Source organism: Plectrocnemia conspersa, unplaced genomic scaffold (assembly GCF_051122295.1).
Source record: "Plectrocnemia conspersa isolate PC_06_02 unplaced genomic scaffold, ASM5112229v1 ptg000010l, whole genome shotgun sequence".
Lineage (NCBI taxonomy): Eukaryota > Metazoa > Arthropoda > Insecta > Trichoptera > Polycentropodidae > Plectrocnemia > Plectrocnemia conspersa.
The window spans coordinates 10,921,211-10,943,454 of record NW_028277174.1 but is presented as its reverse complement, the minus strand read 5'-3'; the positions used below and the strand labels follow the sequence as shown (position 1 = coordinate 10,943,454).

The window sequence follows — 22,244 nt, the reverse complement described above, 5'->3', positions numbered from 1 at the left end:
ACAGTGCAATTTAAAATGTATTCCTCTGAATGATAATATGGAATTTTCACGCCAAAATAATAAGTTCAAATTCTGGATATAAAATCTTTCACTTTGCAAGGAAGCCGAAATCATAAGGACAATTTGAAATTCGTAATGTTAATCTTACATTTGATTGGAGGGCAAAATCACGAGAAAATATCGCGCATTAATATCAACGTTAAAGGTTCAGATTTCCCGTAAAAAAGCACTTATTCTGGGTATCACGGACTGTGAGCGTCATACATTTTGGAGCACATGAACTATTGTGTCTACTTCATATTAAATTCTAAAGTGGCAAATTACATTTGATTATGGATCCATACGTATATGTGAATGTACAGTTAGATCGATCGATGATAGAATAATTAATAATAAACTTCTCGTCGACCGACCTCGAGAGTCAGCTGGTTTTTACTAAATGGACTATAATTTTGCGCACATAAACATCTGATATGGCTGCACCAGCTTTGATCTGAGAACGTGTTGATATCTGGACGCCAGGGGAGGATTCAGGCTTAGAGATTAATGCTTATTCCATAATTAAAGTCACTGCCTCTCTTTGATGATGACGCAGACAGTTCGGCATCATAAAACCATTGATATACATCTACAAGTAATTGCATTTGGCTACATCTTTTAAATACACATGAACTAATCAATCATGAGCAGGAACTACTGACCGATTTTAGCTAGCAATAAATAAAAAAATACAAACATATATAATCCTATCTCTCTTTATTAGTCACTACAATTAAATAGTACACAAACATGTTATTAAATTTTAAATTCGTACATTTTTTGTTTGATTGAAAATACAACGATATTAAATATATTATAGAATATTGAAAAAAAAGCAAAAAAAGCACCTTGAGATATATAATTTATACAAATAAAGTGGGTGCAACAATGCCATTAAAATAGGTAAAACATATATAATTGACTTTCGAAAGCTGCTAATTACCACAAAAACTCATTAAACCATTTTTTTCATAAGCTTTAAAGCTTGTTAAGTGTAAACAAGACATATTTAAATTTGCACCAATAAACATTGTTTTTTGCCAGACGGATTGCGAAATTCAACTAGGGAAAGAGAAGGGTGTTTTGTTATGAATGTTGCTCAATAACACAGTAAGGTCGGTGAAGCTGTTTTTTTTTGTTAACAAACAAGAAAAGAAAGAAATAAAGAAAATAAAAAAGATGAAGATACAGAAGTAAAAAAATCGTAACATATGGTGCAGCGAGCGTGTGATTTTAATAAAAGTGATTTAAGTGAAAGTAGTATATTTTTTAAATAGCAGGATTTTTGCTGAGTCTATGTACTTCCTTATACTTTTTGCTACAAAAATGCAAAAAATCCAATCTATATCATAAATTATGTGCTGAATTTAAATTGTAATTATATGTTTTTGCATACTTTAATTATAAATGCTACCGCTAAAATTGCCTATTGATTTAAATATGTAAATATACGGTTCAACGTATTGAAATACCTGTTGAATATACATAAAACTCACTAACCTTCGCAGCTACTTGCGTTTCGTAGTATATACATATGCATATGTACTGTAAGTGATTTACATAATACATCTAGATAATAATTGTAATAGTTTAAAGTTGACATAATGGCTTATCTTTGGTTCCATGCCACCATTGTGCTATTTTATCGTACGTTTTATGTGGTAAAGACTCATCGTTTAGCTTTTCGCATAATTTACAAAACGGCGAAATAGTATTATCGCGATCTTCGGTCGTTATATAGTAGTCTTTCCACCAAAAATACTTTATATATTCTTCTTCATTGTCGATTAGATGCAACATGATTTTGGCTAGGTTTTCCGGCGAATGGTTATTAGCGTCTATATAGGAAGCCGGGGGAAAGAATTTTGTTAAATTAGCACCCGAGTAGATTACAGGAACAATTTCATTTCTGTAGGCTTTCAGTGCCTTTTCAGTTACGTAATCTTCGCATAGAGAGTTTTCAAACGCCAGATAAAAATAATAGTCTTTCTTCAGCATTTCTAAACAGACTTTGTTATTCGAACGAGGGCATCTTAAAGCCCCACAACCGCCATAGATATCGACACTAATGTGTTTTTGCAGTTCATATACCCATTGCTCCCTTTTGCTTGTGCTGTGACAATTGGATGTGAACCAAGCGACTGGTTTTGATTTTCTCTTATATATTTCAGTGAATTGAAGCACATTTTGCAAGTTTTCCTTGGGTGCAATCCATACGGGTTCGTTCGACGGAGATACTAGTTTTTCATTAGCATTGAAAAAGTAGAAGTACGGCATCGCAATGTCCGAATCGAGTCTGTGAGTTATAGTCATGTTAAACACTCCATTAAGGCTATCGTCTATGGTTGAGTACGCAGGAGGTTCCATTGTGAAAAAAGCGTATATTTGACTCTTTCTACGCTTCGTCGGATAATCATATTTTTTATATCTGTATTCAGCGCCATGAAAAACGATAGCATCAAATCGCTCTATAGGTAGCATGTTTCGCTTATTTGTAACGTAACAGTTGGTCACTTTGCATTTGTGCTTTACGAAAGGCTGTTGACCAAAACCAAAATTGAAATCGGCGATGCCAAAAAACTGCGTCCATAGTAAAATCGTTTTCATCTTCATCGTTTTGGTATTAGTGTAACTTTTAAAATTATAATCATAGTTTATAAATAAGTAGATTGTCGTAAGCAGTGCGATTATAGCTATAGTCATATACCACAATCGCACAGCACGTTTATTATGCATTTCGATGTGAACTTATAACACAGTTAAGTGCACAATTATAGGCGTCGTTTCGCACGACTCGAAGTACGTTAGTTAGATAAGAGTGAGAATAAAGACTGATATTTTGTATGGTCGTTAAGGTCTTTGATAAAACTTTAACGTTATCAACACGATTAATGATTGTGTTATCGTATTTATATCATGTTATCACGTTGTCAGGTATCACGTTTCGAAAGTCTGTCATAACTATATATAATGTGCAATGATCAATTGTGGAGTGTCAGCAAGAGTGGAACGAATTTTATATTGGTTTAAATGTCGAAGCCATAGTGAAATAAAACAGTCATTTCATCGTATTAAAGGCTTTTCCTATATCTAGAATTAATAGGACTAAACTCTTTTTTATAATAAAATTAACGTAAATGTGTATATTCGAAAATATTTTGCAGAAAACCATTGCTATAGGAATATCTTGTTTAATATTATACTAAATGCCGGTAATGAACTAAAAGGACAATAATATTAGAAAGGAAAAACAATAAGATATTAATAACAATATACAAATAGCTACCACCTAAATAAATTATTAAAATAAAGTAATCCTGAAATTATTGTCGTTTTTTAATTTTAATTTTAATGGTCAGTCGTGTTTTGAAAGTTCATATTTGATTACATGTTTTACTATATCTGCATTGGTGCTCATCTAGACTCTATAGTTCGATATAAAAAAATTGGGCCCCAAAATTTATGTTTTTAATTAAAAATATTGTAATGTGGTAGGTAATTTATTAAATATATATAAATATCGAAGACGGTAAAAAATACTGTGTCAAGTATGGTCCTTTATGTGGTAGATCATGTTTTGGCTGTAGAAATGGAAGCAAATCCTACTTAAACTTATCCATCAGATAGCTGAGAAACTAAACCAGTTCGATTTAACAGTGTAGATACATTAGATTAAGTAGGAAGGCTTGGAGACCAGGTCTATGGGTTCCATGTAAATTTATGGAAGAAAACAAGCCGGCGCGTTTCCGCATATCTCAAGAGCATTGGGACTAAAAGTTGGTCGCCCTTCCCTGATCGTTTGATAATCGGAGATGATAAATAGATGTTGGGTTATCAAAAGGTCAAGTAACAAAACCCAACTCGAAGCCTCGGCTCACTATAAAAAAGTTATTTTGTGTGTATGACGGGATTGCAAAGGGATTGTGCATTACAAAACTCTTTATTATGGCAAAACAATAACAGAAAGCTTAAATTGCGATCAGCTAGATAGTTTGCACGAAGATGCATTTTCCAATATAAATCAATTATTTCTACAATACGACAATGCGCGCCCCCATATAGTAAAATTGACTCTCGATAAAATCAAGAAATTTGTCTGACATCTCATCCATTTTATTCTTCAGACCATGCATCATCCCAACTACCACTTATTTTGAACGATACAACACAGAAAATATGTTTATAATCTGATCACTGAATTCTTTAAATCTTATACTTTTTAAAACAATAATGTATCTGAAATTTTAATTTGTCTGAATAATACATATATCTAAATCGCTAGTATCTAAAAATTGGTAAATCCTTAAAATAAATCCGTTATACGCTTGAAGAATGATATGTCTAGTTTCTATATCTCATCACCTTAATTTAAGTTTGATACAGCTTAATTTTAAATTTTTAAACCATGGCGTAAGTTAGAAAAAATACTTACTGACTAAAAAGGGAAAAAAATGTAGCTGATTCAAAATTTATGGCTTTTTTTCTAGAAATTCATAAGACAAAACCTTGCATATGTATTTATTTTATTAATTTATTAAAATAACATATCTACTTATTTATACATTAGGAAAATCTAATCAAAACATACATATAACATATAAAATATAGCACAAACATTAACAGAATATAAAATAACTAGCTGTCGGTACTTCACTATCGTGAGGTACCGCAGCTAGTAAGTGTGTGTGATTACCGGACTCTCAACTTTTTGTGTTTTAAATTTTATTTTTGATTAGTTCTGATTTTTTAAAATATGTTTTTATTATTTTATTGTTGATATTAAATATTTTAACTATTTTTAGCAATTCTCAGCATGGTGAATTATAAATGAGATAAAATTCATTTTTACGTACTTTATTGATATTATTTTGATTAACCATTTGTGATTAGTTTAAATAAACATTTATTTTTAAAGAAAAACAAAACTACACGTAATCATTTCTTTATACAAAAATATAAAAACTTGACCATAACAAAATTATTATTATTGTTTTAGGTTAAAATATTAGAAAAGAAACATCGGTATATGCATGTTCATTATGCAACATGTTATAATACCTCAAATATGTATTCAGTCAACATAATACCATATTTTATATGTATATATATTGACACATGCTTCTAGGCAATTCGTTGGTTGCTACTTTAGCACACTTCAGTTCTCATATTACCTGCAGGTATTTTATTTTATAAAGAACATACATGTTTGTTCTAAGTGAATAGCTTGAAGTTGGCGATCACTTAAGAAAAATTATTGCAAAGAACAAAAGTTGTTAAACTACTTTTACGTAGATATGATATTTCGACACACTCGGAATAAAATGAAAAAAAAAAATTTGCCACGACACTGGGTTTTAAATAAATTATGTGTGCAATTATATACTATTTTCTAATGTCTTTTATCCACTCGTATATTATTTGCCTACGACGTTATATCACTATAGGCATATATGACGTTAGTATGAAAAAGTCATATCTTCACGTTCAACGTCATGCGACAATAATATATAGGATTATAATATTTCGTAGTTTTCTTAACTATTATATAAGGCTCTTACTATTCTTAATTATTTTTTAGAAGCAATACTAATTTTGATGTATTGCAAATGGAAATTCAGATATCAGTCTCAGAGCCCGCCGAAGGAATTCAAAATTTGAAGATGTCATTACGAAGATTATTTTATAATTGTTTATATAGTTTAATAAATGTATGGTTCTAATCCTTGCACATATTACGTATATATTTATTTTTCATAGTTAAAACGTACCTAGTTAATAATTTGCAATCCGAATATTTATATTTAGTCAAATGGAAAATTATTTATTTTTTATTGGTCAACAGTCAGAGCCTCCAATCAACAACAACATAATTCATTACCGGGGGCTCAACAATCAATCTAGCAAACTGAATTTTTATTTTGATTTATTATAATAAAATATATTTTCCTTGTTTATGTGTATTATTATACACCGTTCATACAGAGCGATACGATTAACAGAGTAATAAATTAAACGTAGAGCGTTTCATTTAAATGCGAGCTTAGAATAAGCTCGCATTTAATTATTTGTTTCGAAGTATTTAGCATTTCATTGATTGGTTTTGTATGTAATTATTATGTAAATAAGTAATTAACTTCTGTTTGCTATAAATAAAGTATGTGGATTATGTTTTATTGTTACATTAAGTTTTGATTACTTACATTAACTTGATGGCTTAATCTTACACTATCTTAAAGTAGATTTTTATAATAACTTAATTATACCATTTATGTTATATTGAATCAATTGAAAATGTTTTATTTAAAAATAAAAAAACATTGATATCATTTTATAAAATATTTATTTAATATAAATACTGCTTATAAACATTTACAGTTTTACCATTTATCTTACTATTTTTATTAAATATTTTTTAACCATCTGGGGGTCAAATTTGCCAAAAAATATTATTATTGTTACAATTTTAAATACTTAATAAGGAACTGTTTAAAATAAAAAAATACATTGACCTACGATAGTCCTAAAAACTCAACTTTAGCTGTAATCCTTATTTAAATTTTTCAAGCACTTTTACATTTATTACTAAACCATGAATATAAATTAACGATAATTATTATTAAATAAAATTTACATCATTGTCTTTATATTTATATATTTAATTATTTATAAATAATCTTAATTAATAAGGAATTATAAACTTACAAAAATATTAATTTATTAGCTTTATAATATACAATTTCTTGATATATAATTAAATTAATACATAAGATGCAGACTAAAAATATTTTAGTCTAACTATTTAGGTATTAAAAATACTCACACGACTATTAAAATATGTATGATTTTCCGTAATAGATTTAATTAGATTCATAACTTATTTTATAATATGTAAGTTTCTAACGTTAGTTTATATCACTTTCATGATTTTTTAGATTATAATTTTGTAATTTCAGCAATATAATAATATTTAATAGCCATTTATAGTTTTACACTATAATAATGAAAAATAATACTTTTATGTTCATTTAAAGTTCACAATAGTATATTCGGTTTAAAGTGTAAGTTAATACATATTAAAAATATTGGCAAGGTATTTTAAATGAGTTAAAATATATTTTAATCATTGAAATGTATTATAACCATTTACATACTCTATGTTCACTTTCGCCATGCCACCACATTTCTAAATTATTATAAATTTTAGTCTGCAGAGTATCGTTATGTAATATTTTACATAGATCGCAGAATGGCCATACTCCACTGTCGATGTATAACTTTGTCAAATTATAATATTTTCTCCACCAGAAATACTTTATATACTCATCCGGAGTTTCAATTAAATAGTTCAATTTCGTAGCGAGCTCTTCTTCAGTGTAGAGGTTTGCGTCTATATAGGAATTTGGGGGAAGAAATCTTGTGAGATTAGCACCTGCCAACACGACCGGTATAGTGTCCCATTTCATAGGGTTGTAAGACTTTTCTGATATGTAATCATCGCAAATTGAATTCTCGTACGCCAAATAAAAATAGTATTGTTTGCTAAGCATTTCAAAGCATGCTGTTTCGTTGGTTCTAGGACAAGAGTAATTTCCACATTTTCCGTAAGCATCCACGCGAATAAACCTTTGCAGCTTTTTTACTCTTTTTTCTCGATTGCTTCTGCTTGCACAATTGGTGCTGAACCAAGCTACAGGTACACTTTTCCTTCTGTGAATATCCAAAAATTGCTCATTGTTTTCGTCAGGTATTTTCCATTGTGGCTCGACAAAAGGCGATATAATATTGCCATCAAAGTCTTTAAAGTGAAAGTAAGGTATTGGAATATCTGAATCTAACCTGTGAGTTACTGTCATATTAAATAGTCCGTTTAACGAGTAATATGCAGGTCTGTTAATGGGCGATTCCATTGAATAATACGCGTATATCTGGTGAGGCGATCTTGCTTTTGGAAAATTCTTATCTTTTTCAAAATACTGAGCTCCGTGAATAACGACAGCATCAAAATGATGTATGGGTAATAATTTTTTGTCTTTGGTGACATAGCAGTTTTGAACTTCACAGTTCCGCTGAATAAACGGGTCACTGCCAAAACCGAAGTTGTAGTCATCTTTGCTGAAGAACGAGTTCCACAGAAGGATGTATTTTCGTTTTTGATATTGGATTGATTTTTTTTGAAATATTGGTAAATTTTCATATGTAGATATTATGTACAAGATTGTATAAACTGAGAGAAACAGCAAAATGAGATTTCCGATTATCCATCGAAAATTATTACTCATTGTTACAATCATGACAAACTCAGTGGAACGTATTCAGTAAACTGTCGTAGCACTTGTGGCATTTGCAATATAATATGTTAGATAATATTTTATAGCTTAACCAGTAATTAACTAACACTAAAAATATATTTTTCTATAGATTATTATTTAACTATTTATGTAACAATTTTTTGTTTAATGTATTTAATAAACAAACTACAATGATTTAGTAGACAATCCCAAAATAAATGTCATTTAAAAAAAGGTACTTTCATACTTATTTTTACGGCTGAATTTTTACTAAATATACAATTTATATAAAATTGCATGTTATACGAATTTTATTAAAAAAAAAATTAACCACGGCCAATAAAAATATTAGTAAGTGATTCATTAGATTTATTCAAGTGTCAAAGATGATTTGAACAATTTTTAATGGGAAATAACGATAGTAAAAATAGTATATGGATTTGGATACCAGAAAAGATAGACGATGATTTCCTAGCCGCAGGAAGTAAATTCTACGCAAACTATCCATCAGCTGGCAGTTCTATTCAACGCTACATAAACACATTAAAAAATTGAGATGACTTAGAGAAAAGATATCTGCATATCTCAGGAGCTTCTGGATCTTGAATATGGTTGCCTTTTATTGATCATTTGATAACTAGAGATGTGAAATAAGTGTTAAGAAATACAACAACAATCTTCTTAGAAGATAGTGGTTATCAATAGGTCAAGTAGCATAATCTACTTCAAAGCCCGGTTTCACTGTAAGCAAAGCTGTTTGTGTGTACATATATCTTGAGATTGCAAAGGGAATGTGCATTATGAAACTCTTACACCTAACCAAACATTAACAACAAGCTAAAATTGTAATCGACTGGATCGTTTCTTCGAGAAAGTAAAAAAAGGTCTGAACTTGTCAACAGAAGTCGAAAATTTGCGAAAGGAACTTGGCTTGGAAAAATAATATTAATTCATAAATTATTAAATTGTTGTATTCTAAAACAAATATATTGATTATGTATATTAGTCCGCAGCAATTAGTTTACAAACCCAATTAAAGCAAATTAAAGCTTTAACTTAAATGAGCTAAAGAAAAAACTTATATGGCATTAAAAACACCATAAATTTATTAATTAGTTTTAGCTTCGATAAATATTTATTTTTCTAACTGCTATCATAGCGTAGAATTTAAGCTAGTAGCCAAATATCTATTTTCATAAAATATAATAAAACTTATTATGAAACTGGGAATATGATTATAAAACTGTTGAAGTAACTACAGTCGAGGTTAGGATTGCTCTTTATTTATTATCTATTTTGTTTATACATACACCTTCTAAGCTATTTATCCAAGTAGAGACCTGTATGTACGTTTTAATTACGTAAAATCCATAAAAGAAGCATTATATTTTAATTCTAAGCGCTGCGATAAAAATTGCAGAGCTTTAAATAAAAGCTGTGAAACTATTTGTGAGTTTATTATAAAAAAAGTCATGATTACACCTACGCATTATACTAGGCGTAGAGGAGCATTTATTATAGATCTAGATGTTTAATATAACAAGTAATCTACAAAATAAAACCGATATCCAAATACATAATTATTTTTCTTGAAACCATAACCTTTTAATATTCTCGTTTATTTTGAACGCTTACTGAATGTCGAGAAAATAGTTATTGTTCGACGCGTGTCTTAAAATTCTTATATATAATTGTTCTATGCTGCTTCCGGACGCCCACGCTTTAAAATAAAACTTTTTATGCTCAATATTTTACTTTGTAAATCGTATCGCTTTGTATGAACGGGGTAACACGTAAACAAAGGAAATATATTTATTTATAATAATAAAAATAAAATTTGAATTTGTTCCGATTGATTTTCGAGCCGCCGGTAATGCATTCGGTTGTTTCGACCAATGAAAAACAAGCATTTAAATATAAAACAAAATGGCCGACATCAACGTGACAACAGTTGTAAATAATTATTATTTATAAATAAAATTTTGCTACGCGACAATAATTTTCATTAATTCGTCATATGCGTTGTTCGATTTGACTGAATTTAAATAATCGGATTGCAAATTAACTAGGTGTGTTATACCTATAAAAATTAAATATATACAAAATATGTTGAGGATAAGAAGAATACATTGATTAAATAAGATAAACAATCTTCGTAATGAAATATTCGAATTTTGGATTCCCGGCGACAGGCTCCGAGGCAGAAAAGTGAGTTTTTCCTTATATTATTTCATAAACATTATCATTGCTTCCGATTTAATGCACATATACGTTAGATTTAAATGAACTAGGTACGTTTTTAACGTGAACATGTAATATATACTTAATACGTATGAAGATTGAGGTTAATGTCGGTCAAACCATATAAATGCTAATAAAACGTATTTTTTTATCTATTGATATTTGGGGATACTATCTTTTACGACGATCGCGTGACAATGATTGTGATGCAGTCGGTTATTTAGCTAAAGCAGCTTGGTTACAGCAGAATAAATTAAAACCATTATTGCAGCAAAAAAAAAAAAATTCACCTAGATCGTTCCGTTCCGAGTGACGACTCGCGATATATATATACATATGTGTAGTTTCTTTGATGTTTTCTAATAGACGACATTTTACAATGATTATAAATATGTGATTGCATACCTGGAATAATCATCGATAGTGGCCTTTTTTTAATACCGATGTGGCAAAATATGTATGTAGACGTCATGGTTTTTAATCATTTTTTGTTATGTACCATCATTCCTCTTTAGGAATAGCCAAATTCAAGATATTCAGTTACATCAAACTTATGTAGTATGTTCTTTATAAAAAGATAATACTTACTGACAGTGACTTCGACGTTGTGAGTTTCGTTGCTTTAATTTAAATTTAACAACTAAATTTTAGTTGTTTCGAAATTACGATTTTTCATATATTTTGTTTGCAAGGGATCTTTGTGTGATAGTTTCTTTCTACTAGGCAATACTATAGCAACCCATTTCAGAGGCATAATATACGAGGGCCTTAGCTTTTCTGTTCTACTAGCGTCAATCTTCTGAAAGTTGGTGCAGTGGAAATTCAGTGGTGTAGCCCCTCAGGGAATGTGTTCTGTTCTGTACAGTTTGAGGCTACAATCTCTGGGTTGTAACTTTATGTAAGGGTGGGAGGGTGAAGCAACGGCAAGGCAATACCTGATATAAATAAGTTCTTTATGTTAGGTAAGCTTTTTAATCTTTTAAGGGTGAAGCCCCGGCGGTGGGCCCACTCTTTTTACCCATACTCGAAGACGATTTAGTTACAGCTTTAAGATAAAAGGACTTTGATAAAACGTGTTGTAAACAAAGCATTTTAGTCACAATAGCTTCATCGACGATCTTCATAAAACATATCTGAAATCTATTTAAAGCTATATTTTTCAGTGATAAAACTTGCTACGACGATTGCGCTATTGACTAGAAAACTAAAAAAAAAATATTTTATTAACAGGCCATTTCCAAATGCTTTTCTAATGAGTAACCATAATTACTTAACTGAAGCTATTATGATTTTTAATTTAAAAGTAAAAAATATGTTGGTATCACTTGAACATAACTAACGTTTACGTTTATGTCTTATGACTTTATTAACTTATTATAATATTAGAAAGTTATTACATATACATGAGATTTGTAACGAAGCATAACGTGATTTTTTACGTTCCTTTTTTGCTTATGGTCGAGTTTTACATAAAATTTATGGTAGATAAGTAAAATTAACCCTTTTTTTAAACCCGTATTTATTCTTATTTTATTGTTAATTTATAAATTTACGGGTTAACATATACAATTATTCCATTCCACGATTTTTAATGTTATTCGTGCACAAAATATATATTAACGTTTAAAGTATTACCATTTACAACTCTATATAATTAAAAATAATCTAATATACTTTGTAATAAAACTATTATGTCTGTAAAATATAGAACATAACAAATTATGTAGTAGCATTAATAAATTATTTAGCATAGAATGTGTTTCTGTTTCAAAATGTGTTTTAAAAAAATATAAGTCTCATAAATTTATATTAATTTGTAAATTACCTCTATTGCTTATTTAGAATGTAAATTTATATTTATAAATTTGATACTCTTTATTAATGTCTTATTAGTTTAAATACAGAACATATTGATTTTATTAGCTAAATTGTTTGTAATTTTAGGTTAGGTTAGATTGGCTTCGTTTGTTTTGATTTTTAGGAGGTTTTATTATATTTATAAATTAAACATTTAAAAATTAATATAAAAAGAGTTTATTAACTAATAATTAAAGCTATTTTTAAAAAAAACCTAATAAATAACTATTACAATAAAAGTGGAGCAGAAATTTTTCATAATATATTCTTCGATTAATGTATCTATTAACGCTTAATGAAAATAATACAATAAGGTGATATTATCTTAAATGAGTTAAAATATATTTTAGTCAGTAAAACGTATTAGAATTTACGGCATACTTCATGATTGGTTGGACCATACTACCAAGTTTTTAATTGATCATAAATCTTAGTAAGCATAGTATCGTTATGTAATATTTTACATAAGTCGCAGAACGGCCATACATCACTGTCTATGTATGCCTGTGTTACGTTATAGTATTTTATCCACCAAAAATACTTGACATACTCATCCAGATTTTCAATTAAATATTTCATCTTATTAGCAAGCTGCTCTACAGTACATAGGCTTGCGTATATATAAGAAGCCGGAGGGAAAAACCTCGTGAGATTAGCACCTGCTAACACGATAGATACAGTGTCGTATTTCAAAGGGTGGTAAACCTTTTCAGTCATGTAATCGTCGCAAATTGAATTTTCATACGCCAGATAGAAGTAGTATTGTTTGCTAAGCAAATTAAAACAAGCCGTGTTGTTGGGTTTCGGGCATGTGAAATTACCGCATTATCAGTAAACATCTACTCGAATAAACTTTTGCAGTTCCTTCACCCTGTTTTTGCGTTTGCTTGGTTTTGACAGTTGCTGCTGAACCAAGCGACTGGTATACTTTTTTTCATCAAGATAAGCTCATGCTCTTATCTCTTACCCACTCTCGTCAGTTAATACGCGAGCAATCGAGAGGGAAAGTATATCACCACCCGCACCTGCTTACGACGTAAGAATTTATCAAAATTCCTAAACAAATAATTAACTGTTGTCAAATTATCTGATTAGGATGGTAGATAATGATTTCATGGCTTAATTTGTAAGAATAATTATACATTTTTTATTAAACACTGCAATGACTAGACATTGAGCTATAATGGTTTTGTCAGAATGCAAAAAATGTAGTAGAGTATACCAAGCGCAGAGCATAATTTTATTTTAGTGTAATTTCGGTTTTGCGAAATGCTTTTGGACTTTATTTACATATTGGGAAATCATTATGTAGATAAAATTTTGCTATCTTTAGTATCCATACAACCGAGAAATGCGTAAAGAAATCGCAGAAGAAACTTTTTAACAGCGTTTTTTTATTTAAATTTTTGTATGGCAACCGTTTTTGAAGCTTTCCTAATTTTTAGAGATGTTGTAAGTCCAGCCCTTTGGATCTTATGAGCCGCATCGCATGACAAAATATTGTCAATAGGTTGATTACAACAAAAAAATGTAATCCACCCTTAATGTAAACACTGAAAGCTCTAGAACTAATTATTATATATTTTGTTCTGATTAAACCAACGCATTTGGTTGTTTTGTATCATATAAGAAGGATTTCTTTCATCTTCATTGCTCTCTTCACAGTCATGATTATTTCAGAACCAAAATTACAATGTTTTTTTAACCAAACTGCACTCAAATTATTGTCTAATTTACGAGCAATTTCTGATGGTATACCACTGATTTTAAATTTATACAAAAATATTACTCTTATTTAATTTTTTCATTTAGTACGCAAATTAAAAAAAAACTTAATAATAAAACCGTATTTTATCTTTTAAAATACAGACCAAAAATGCACCTAAAAATAAAAAAAACATGTAAATGATAAAATCATTTAGATAAAATATAATCACGTAGTTCAAGCTATAAGCAATATGTGTACCGGTAATTAATAAATTATTGAATAGGAACATTAATCTCCGCACTAGTTCAACTGTGCTAACTTCTATACGCTTATGTATGTAAAGCTGCATGTATAAAACAAAGATTTATATACTTATATATATAGATATAAAGCTTTCCGTTATCCGCATATGTAAAAGCAATAATATATTTTTTTATAAAAGGTTCACGTCTGAAAAGTTGTGCGCCATTCCACATAAATTGGACCAGTTATCATAGCTATAGTTAAAAACATCTTTGAGAAGTAGGATGGTTCGTGTCAAATGGGAATTTTTGGGCGCTGACCTCCTGACTGCGAGGTTTATGAATAAGGGACGCATCTGCGATTCCTTGTGGCATTTTCGACGCCAAATTGTTGATGCCACACCTTAGCAATTTCATTGCGTACATGTACTACGACGATAGCACAAACGCTAAAAGATATAAAACGGACACGCTCCGTACATATCCGTAGATATATTATTCTTATATCTCAGGTATTACTGGTTTTATTTTCTATTTTTCCATTATTATACCTATATAACATAATTTATCAGGTAGGTCAACGTAGACAAAGTTACAAGCCTTTACCAATTAAAATGTTAAAATTAAACATTAATTGATATTAGATAAAAATATACTGAGACACCCCTAAATAATGAGACCCTTAAAGACACCCTTTATTTTAAGAGGGTTAGGATACGTATGGATACGTTTTCGCAGGACATTGCATGGAAAGCATATTTTTAAACAACTGAAAGGTGCTGTCGACAATCCACCAAATCTTAAAAATTCCAGTTTTGGATTTAGAAACGTTTCACGATCGCGTCCTGTTCTGATGCCCATTAAAACCAACTTGTCTATGCTTGTTACCATCCTGCTCCTTTATCATGCGCGTATGGCGAGATATTTTATCTTTTCCTTGCTCACGTGTTAAGTGACGAGAGTGAGTGAGAGATAAGTGCGTGCGTTACATGCGTTCCACGCGCCCTTATCTCTTACTCACTCTCGTCATTTAACACGTGAGCGAGTGAAAGCGAAAGTATCTCACCGTACGCGCCTATTCTTTATACGTTGACGTTGCATATTAATCTATTTAACATCATTTTATTATTTATAATTCGTTTTTATATTTTTTTTTATATGTAAAAAGTATGTTGTCAGTTGTTTAAAAATATGCTTTCCGACGTACAACGTACTGCGAAAATTCAGAAAATCATATCCCAACCCTCTTTAAAGAAAGCCGCTAAGATACAAGAAAGAATAATAATTTAATGTGTCTCAATAACCTTTTAATAACTTCAAAGTGTAGCATCTTGGAAAATTTCTCGCAGACGTTGGTTACGAATAGATAAAACCTCTTATTACTCTCAAAGTGGAAGTTTCTTGGGGCACATCGTAGAACATATTTTTATATTGAATGAGATTAAAGATGAACATTACATAATTTTATATATTGTTAGATGTGAGAATAAATCATTTAATAGAAAGTTGATTGATATTTAGGTCCTATATTTTTCGAGGACTATTACAAATTAATAAAGCGATTGATAATTTATATTACCGTTTCTGTCTTCTATAACATTTAAATAAACTTTTAGTTGCTACTTAATTGATATATCAATATTGATAAATACTAATTATTTAGATTTATGAAAGAATTATAAAAGCAACTATCTTCAGGTATTAACTTAAATCTGTTAATTAGTGACGGAATAATAAATTAAATGTAATTACTTATATTAACTTTACATTTTATGGATATGTTGCGATTTTGAGAATAAAAAATATGTGTATTAATAAAAGATATATTAATTTATAAAAATATAAGTATTCATAATAAAATAAATATCACAAATGGTCAACATAATAATATTATATATTAATTTTATAAATATTTTAATTAATCAAATGTGTTTTATATTTTACGACACATTTCATGATTTGTTGGACCATGCCACCATGTATTTAGTTTGTCGTAAATATTTCTTTGAAAAGCATGATTATTTATTATTTTACACAGGTCACAGAAAGGCCACACACCACTGTTTTCGTATGCTTGTGTCAAATAATAGTATTTCTTCCACCAAAAATATTTGATATATTCATCAGGATTTTTAATTAAAAATTTCAATTTATTAGCAAGCTGCTCTTCAGTATAGAGACTTGCGTCTATATAAGAAGCTGGAGGTAGAAATCTCGTGAGATTAGCACCTGATAACACAATCGGTAACGTGTCAAATTTCATAGGATTGTAAACCTTTTCAGTTATGTAATCGTCGCAAAGTGAATTCTCGTACGCCAGATAAAAATAGTATTGTTTGCTAAGCAAATCAAAACATTCATATTTTTTGTTTTGGGGACAAATAAAATTACCGCATTCTCCGTAAGCATCTACGCGGATGTACTTCTGCAGTTCTTTCACCCTTTCCTCTCGTTTACTTTTGCTGTAGCAGTTGCTGCTGAACCAAGCAATAGGTATACTTTTTCTTTTGTGAATATGTAAAAACTGCTCGTTGTTTCCGTCAGGTATTTTCCATCGCGGGGCGGTGGAAGGCGAAATAAAATTTCCAGCAAAGTCTTTAAAATTTAAATAAGGTATTGGGATATCTGAATCTAATCTGTAAGTTACTGTCATATTGAAAAGTCCGTTCAAGGACGGATCTAAAGGTCTATTAATGGGTGATTCCATGGAATAAAAAATGTATATCTGGTGAGGCGACCTTGTTAATGGAAAGTTTGCATATTTCTTTAAATACTCAGCTCCGTGAATAACTATCGCGTCGTAAAGATGCATCGGTAATAGTCCTTTGTCTTTGGTGATGAAGCAGTTTTTAACTTCACAGTCGCGTTTGACAAAAGGATCTCTGCCAAAACCACCGAAGTAGTAGTCTTCGCTGCTAAAGAACGTGTTCCACAGAAGAATGTATTTGGGTTCTTGTTGTTGGATAGTATTTTCTTTAGTTTCAAAAAATAGTGAAATTTCCCACGTGGATATTATGTACAAGATTGTATATAAGGCGAAAAACAACAGAATGAGATTTCCGGTAGTCCATTGAATATTTTTAGTCATTGTTACAACTATGTTATCGATAAACTCGGTGAGACTTGATGCAATAAACTATCGTATCGTTTGATATATTTTTCCATTAGTTTTTCAGATAAAATAAATATAAAATAGTATGTTTTCAAATTGAATTCAATAATAATAAATTAAAAATCAATATAATTCAATAGAATTATATATTACATGATACACGGATAATAGTATAACATTCTAAAGCTGTATACAGCGTGTACGAAATTCTAAATGGTTTATTTTAAATTTCCATTTGAAACATCCACACTTTGATAAATGCGTATAAAAACTAGTTAAAAAATAGGAAAATTTGATATAAGATTATTTGCCTTTTAATTGTTTTAGGAGGAAGTATTATTTCAAATTAATTATTTTTGCAATATATATTAACAAATTTTATTTATTAGAATTTTCTTAAATAAAAATCTGATAAATAAGAAAATGTGCTTAATTTGTTAAATCTATTTTGGGATAATGCTACATTACTTTCAGCACTCTGATACATATTCTAAGAGTCTCACAGAAAATGTTAGAATATCTACTGTCAACAAAAAAAATACTGAACGTTTTGTTACCCTCATATCTCTTCCCCTTTCGCAGTCTCAAGTGCATAGGCGGAATGTGTTTCATTTATTACAGAATATGTCTTGAATACTCCCTCTTGTCAATATTTTTTGGACATTCCTCTGAACTCTTTTTAGCAATGAGAAGTACTTCGTTCCACTGGGATTTCATATTCTGGATTCGTATTACGATATTATACAGAACGTGAATTGTAGATGATAAATTTGAAGTGACAACGACCCTATCAAAACTCCATCCATATTTTATCATTTTGAATAAAAATGCTTCCAAATAAACGTTAAAGAAAATTCCTTTGAAACGAGAACAACAAAAATATTTTATATAGCCAGGGCCGGTCCCGTGTGCAAGCTAGCTTTTCACCACCCTCTTGTTTAGTTAAAATAAATTTTGGGAAAATACAAAAATACTCATATTTCATGTAAAATAGTACAAACAAATATATTAATTTCAAAACCAATTATTTGTACAAAATTCAGTTTATCTTTTATAATCACTATACAATTAAATAAAAAAATAATAATATACAAAATTATGTTTTAAAAAAAATTCTTCTGGCTTTTAGAGACGCAAACTCGTCAATTTGTTTTGATAAGTTCATTTTTCTGATGAATTAAGTTCAATGGATCTTTAGGATTTTTTGAGACATCGTAGATAATTTTTAATTAATTTGAGTTTTGAAATTTTTTTTTGCCAGTGGAAAACCAGTGGATACTATCCAGATCAGTGTACGCCACAGTTTACAATTTTTATACACATACATTCGCGCGCGCTAGAGTCAAGGTCATAAGAAGAAAGTCGTATACGCCGCACGAAATACGATTGTGTGTTGTTTTTGTTTATAACTGCGCTGCAATAATGGTTATTATCGGAAAACTGCAGCGTATCGGTATACTTTGGCGAGCTTAACAAAGGTCGATACCAACGTTGCATGTATGATATATTAGCAAATAAAAACATTTAATAATAATAGATATAAATTTACATACGTACATAGAATTTATTTACAGAAAGTTTACATAGAAAATATACATTTTTAAAAATACAATTAATTACATTTAAAAACTAAAATCACGGTTAAGTTGAAAGTAAAAATACTATTTTTTTAAGTTATATATTAATGAAGTTCCAAAAAAAATTTGTAACTAACGTTTAAATTCTTTTTTACTAAAAGAACGTTTGTACAACAAACTGTACTATACAAAATGACTATTATGAATATTTCCTTCTGGAAGGCGTCAGTGCTTGGGCGCGTGTCCTGGAGGTGCTCGCTCGTACAGTTTGACTGCTCGAAATGATATATGACTAAATTATTTATAATTGAAATAGATTAAATAATGAAAATTTCATTGAATTATTTGAGAACATTCGATGACAATTGATGCATTTGGGAATAAATACTCAATTACGTATAATATTAGTAAATGCATATTTTATAAAAGCAAATTATATCTTAAAAAAAAAAAATTTTAGCTAATAAGAAGAAAACAATTCAGACAAATTATTACATAATGTTATACAAACCACTTTTAGCAGTTTTATTTGGTTTCGTTCTTACAAGACTATCACTTTCTAATGATGTAGAAGAAGAAGATTGCTAGTTCATTTTTAATTTTTAAAAAGTCACTATGAAAAATTGTGAGTGTATCGAATTCAAAGACAGTTTTATGTTAACTGATACATTAAAAATTCGTACTGCAATAGTGCATCGGTATTTTTTAATGAATGCATTGTTTACGTATACATATGTATGTGAGGGAAAAGTGATACATGTGCGTAAGAATATTCGTTGTCTGGCTTGTTCTTGTTGAAGCGACAATGTTCAGATCAAGGTTTTTCACCTGTGTCACATCCGGATTTAAAAATAAATATTTTGGCCCATTTTGCACAAAATAAATAAATAAATAATATATATAATGTAATATCATAGTAACTGCTTGGCAACTCATATAGCATGATTGTTTTAGGTCAACGTGCGTATGTTTTTGATAAAAAGTGGAAGTTGTGACGTTCACTGATCTAGATCTCTTTTTGACATGTTTGTTTTGTCTAACTCGAATGTGACATCTAGTTCCATATAATATTTATTTAATGTAACATTATCCATTTTTTTTAAATTATACAAAAAACTAAGTAAAGATTTACTTTTATTTGCTAATTCAAACCTTTGATTGAAGGAATCACTCATGTGATCTAAAAACGTAAAGTAAAAATTTATCTTAAATTGTTGTTTCTGCAATCGAATTTGATTTGATTTGGTGTGTTCATTTTTATTTCTTTTTTGCATTAAATAAATTTGGAGATTTTTAAGGTATTGACACATTCGGCTAAACTTATATTTGGGTTTTGAAGCATTAAGAAAAGTCAAGATAGGGTACTAACTTTTGGAAGGCGGCAATTTTACGGCTTTAAATATTGCATAAAAAAGGCAAATATAAATTTTGAAGAACACTTATACGAAACCATACAATAATTTGTGTGGCGGATAATGAGTCAATTTCTAAGAAACAGAAATGTGACGATTTGGATATCTTCTAAAGCATGAGATTTTAGTACTAATTGTATTCAATAAAATATAAATCTAGTTAAAAATACTCGAGGGTAACATTCTATTGTATTTTTGTTTCAAATTAAAATTAATCACTGAATAAGATTCAATTGTTTATATCATAATTATTATTTTCGTTACCTTGGTATTATATATTAAAAATGAAGATTTTGTTGAGTTTTCGTAAATAATTAAAGAACAAGAGGAACAGTAGTGGACACGCGTTGGACCTCTACGCCATTTAGTAACTCGAGGAAAAGCCGCAAGTCTATTAGATAAACCGAAGTTACTCATTTTCAATATAAGAAACTCGTGCTAAACTTTAGTAAAGTCGTCGTGGACAACGTCGACCTGGATTTTGGTGTCATGGGACTTTATCATTTTCTGATATATACATGTATATATATATATATATATATATATATATATATATATATATACAAAATTTAATTTGTTTTTAGACTAATTACATAATTAATCATTACCGGTGTAGTAAAATATAATTAGGCATCTTGAAATTTTATTAAAAATAATAAATATTTTTTTTTCTAGGTTGGCTGGCGCATCACGGTCAAGTGGATGGCTGGGAATTTTGCTTGTAAGGCATTTCTATTTCTGAGAGCGTTTGGCCTATATCTCTCATCGAACGTCCTAGTGTGCGTTTCCTTGGATCGTTACTTTGCTGTTTTGCATCCCTTGAGGGTGACTGATGCCAGAAGACGTGGCAGAATGATGCTCGCGTGTGCTTGGGGTGTTTCGTTTGTTTGCAGTTTTCCTCAGGTGAGTTAATGACACGTTAAATCAGCAATATGACAAGTTTTGTAGCAAATTGGCTCCAAAAGTTGTATATAAAATGACCCAGAAATGTCTCGTCAGGTTTAACCCGTGTCACATCTGATGACTGATGAGAAACTGATATATAAAAATCTCCCGGTAGAGTTAAAAAACAACACGTATTAAATTACGAATCTCACAAATTCAATAAATCATGTTAAATGACAGGCTAAGGCGAGTTAAAGTTAAAGAACAAATTTTACTTTGAGTTAGGAAAACATATACAAATGTGATACGTATATAATATATTAAATTGTACTTTTTTAGTTTTATAATGAATTTAAATATAAATATAGTTTAATTAAAAACATTATACAAATATCACATAAAAACATATACAACTTTGCTAGATGAGTTTAAAGTTCAAAGTAATCAACCTTTCTTAGTAACTAAGGCAGTCACAAATCCACACTGAATCAACAGCCATGAAAAGGTTGGAGTTCAGACCTTTGCCGACGAAATTCTCATAATTATCGACGCGTCAGACATCCTCATACTAGGAAATATAACAAAGCGAAACTGAGCTTTTCACATGAGAAAATACAGACAATAACTCACAAAGGAGAGAAAATGAGCATAGTGTTCTCACATTTAAAAATATTTATCATCTATATGTATCTTCTTTGGTAAGATAATTTATTATGCAAAATATATTGACTCAAATATTTTCGTCTTAATAAAAGTTCAATCTCTTACTACTTTTACAAAGAACATGGAAAAAATGATCTGAATGTAAAATTTCCATATTTTTCATTAATATTGGTATATTATCATGAATGTGTATTTAGTTAGTAGCCTAATTTTAGATTTT

The 22,244-nt window shown here is 29.6% G+C and overlaps 4 protein-coding genes across 4 annotated transcripts in view; 1 reads left to right on the top strand and 3 right to left on the bottom strand.

Moving 5' to 3' along the window:
* The window catches only part of LOC148230606 (adipokinetic hormone/corazonin-related peptide receptor variant I-like), an 89,310-nt gene that overhangs the window by 20,776 nt on the left and 46,290 nt on the right, over positions 1-22,244 (top strand). Inside the window, exon 2 of the mRNA XM_088195694.1 lies at positions 21,152-21,379. Coding sequence (XP_088051820.1) covers positions 21,152-21,379 — 228 coding nt within the window. The remainder of the gene's footprint in view (positions 1-21,151; positions 21,380-22,244) is intronic.
* LOC148230609 (lewis-type alpha-(1,3)-fucosyltransferase-like) lies at positions 768-2,837 on the bottom strand. Its single transcript, XM_088194214.1, has one exon. The coding sequence runs from the start codon at positions 2,773-2,775 to the stop codon at positions 1,630-1,632; it is 1,146 nt and encodes a 381-aa protein (XP_088050340.1). The 5' UTR covers positions 2,776-2,837; the 3' UTR covers positions 768-1,629.
* Positions 7,173-8,318, bottom strand: LOC148230608 (lewis-type alpha-(1,3)-fucosyltransferase-like). The gene has a single exon (XM_088195446.1). The coding sequence runs from the start codon at positions 8,316-8,318 to the stop codon at positions 7,173-7,175; it is 1,146 nt and encodes a 381-aa protein (XP_088051572.1).
* Positions 16,309-17,463, bottom strand: LOC148230607 (lewis-type alpha-(1,3)-fucosyltransferase-like). Its single transcript, XM_088195445.1, has one exon. It carries the CDS (start codon positions 17,461-17,463, stop codon positions 16,309-16,311), a length of 1,155 nt encoding a protein of 384 aa, XP_088051571.1.

Bases quoted from the DNA above. Each gene is read 5' to 3' on its own strand.
- LOC148230609 (XM_088194214.1), bottom strand. From the start codon at position 2,775: ATGCATAATAAACGTGCTGTGCGATTGTGGTATATGACTATAGCTATA.
- LOC148230608 (XM_088195446.1), bottom strand. From the start codon at position 8,318: ATGAGTAATAATTTTCGATGGATAATCGGAAATCTCATTTTGCTGTTT.
- LOC148230607 (XM_088195445.1), bottom strand. From the start codon at position 17,463: ATGACTAAAAATATTCAATGGACTACCGGAAATCTCATTCTGTTGTTT.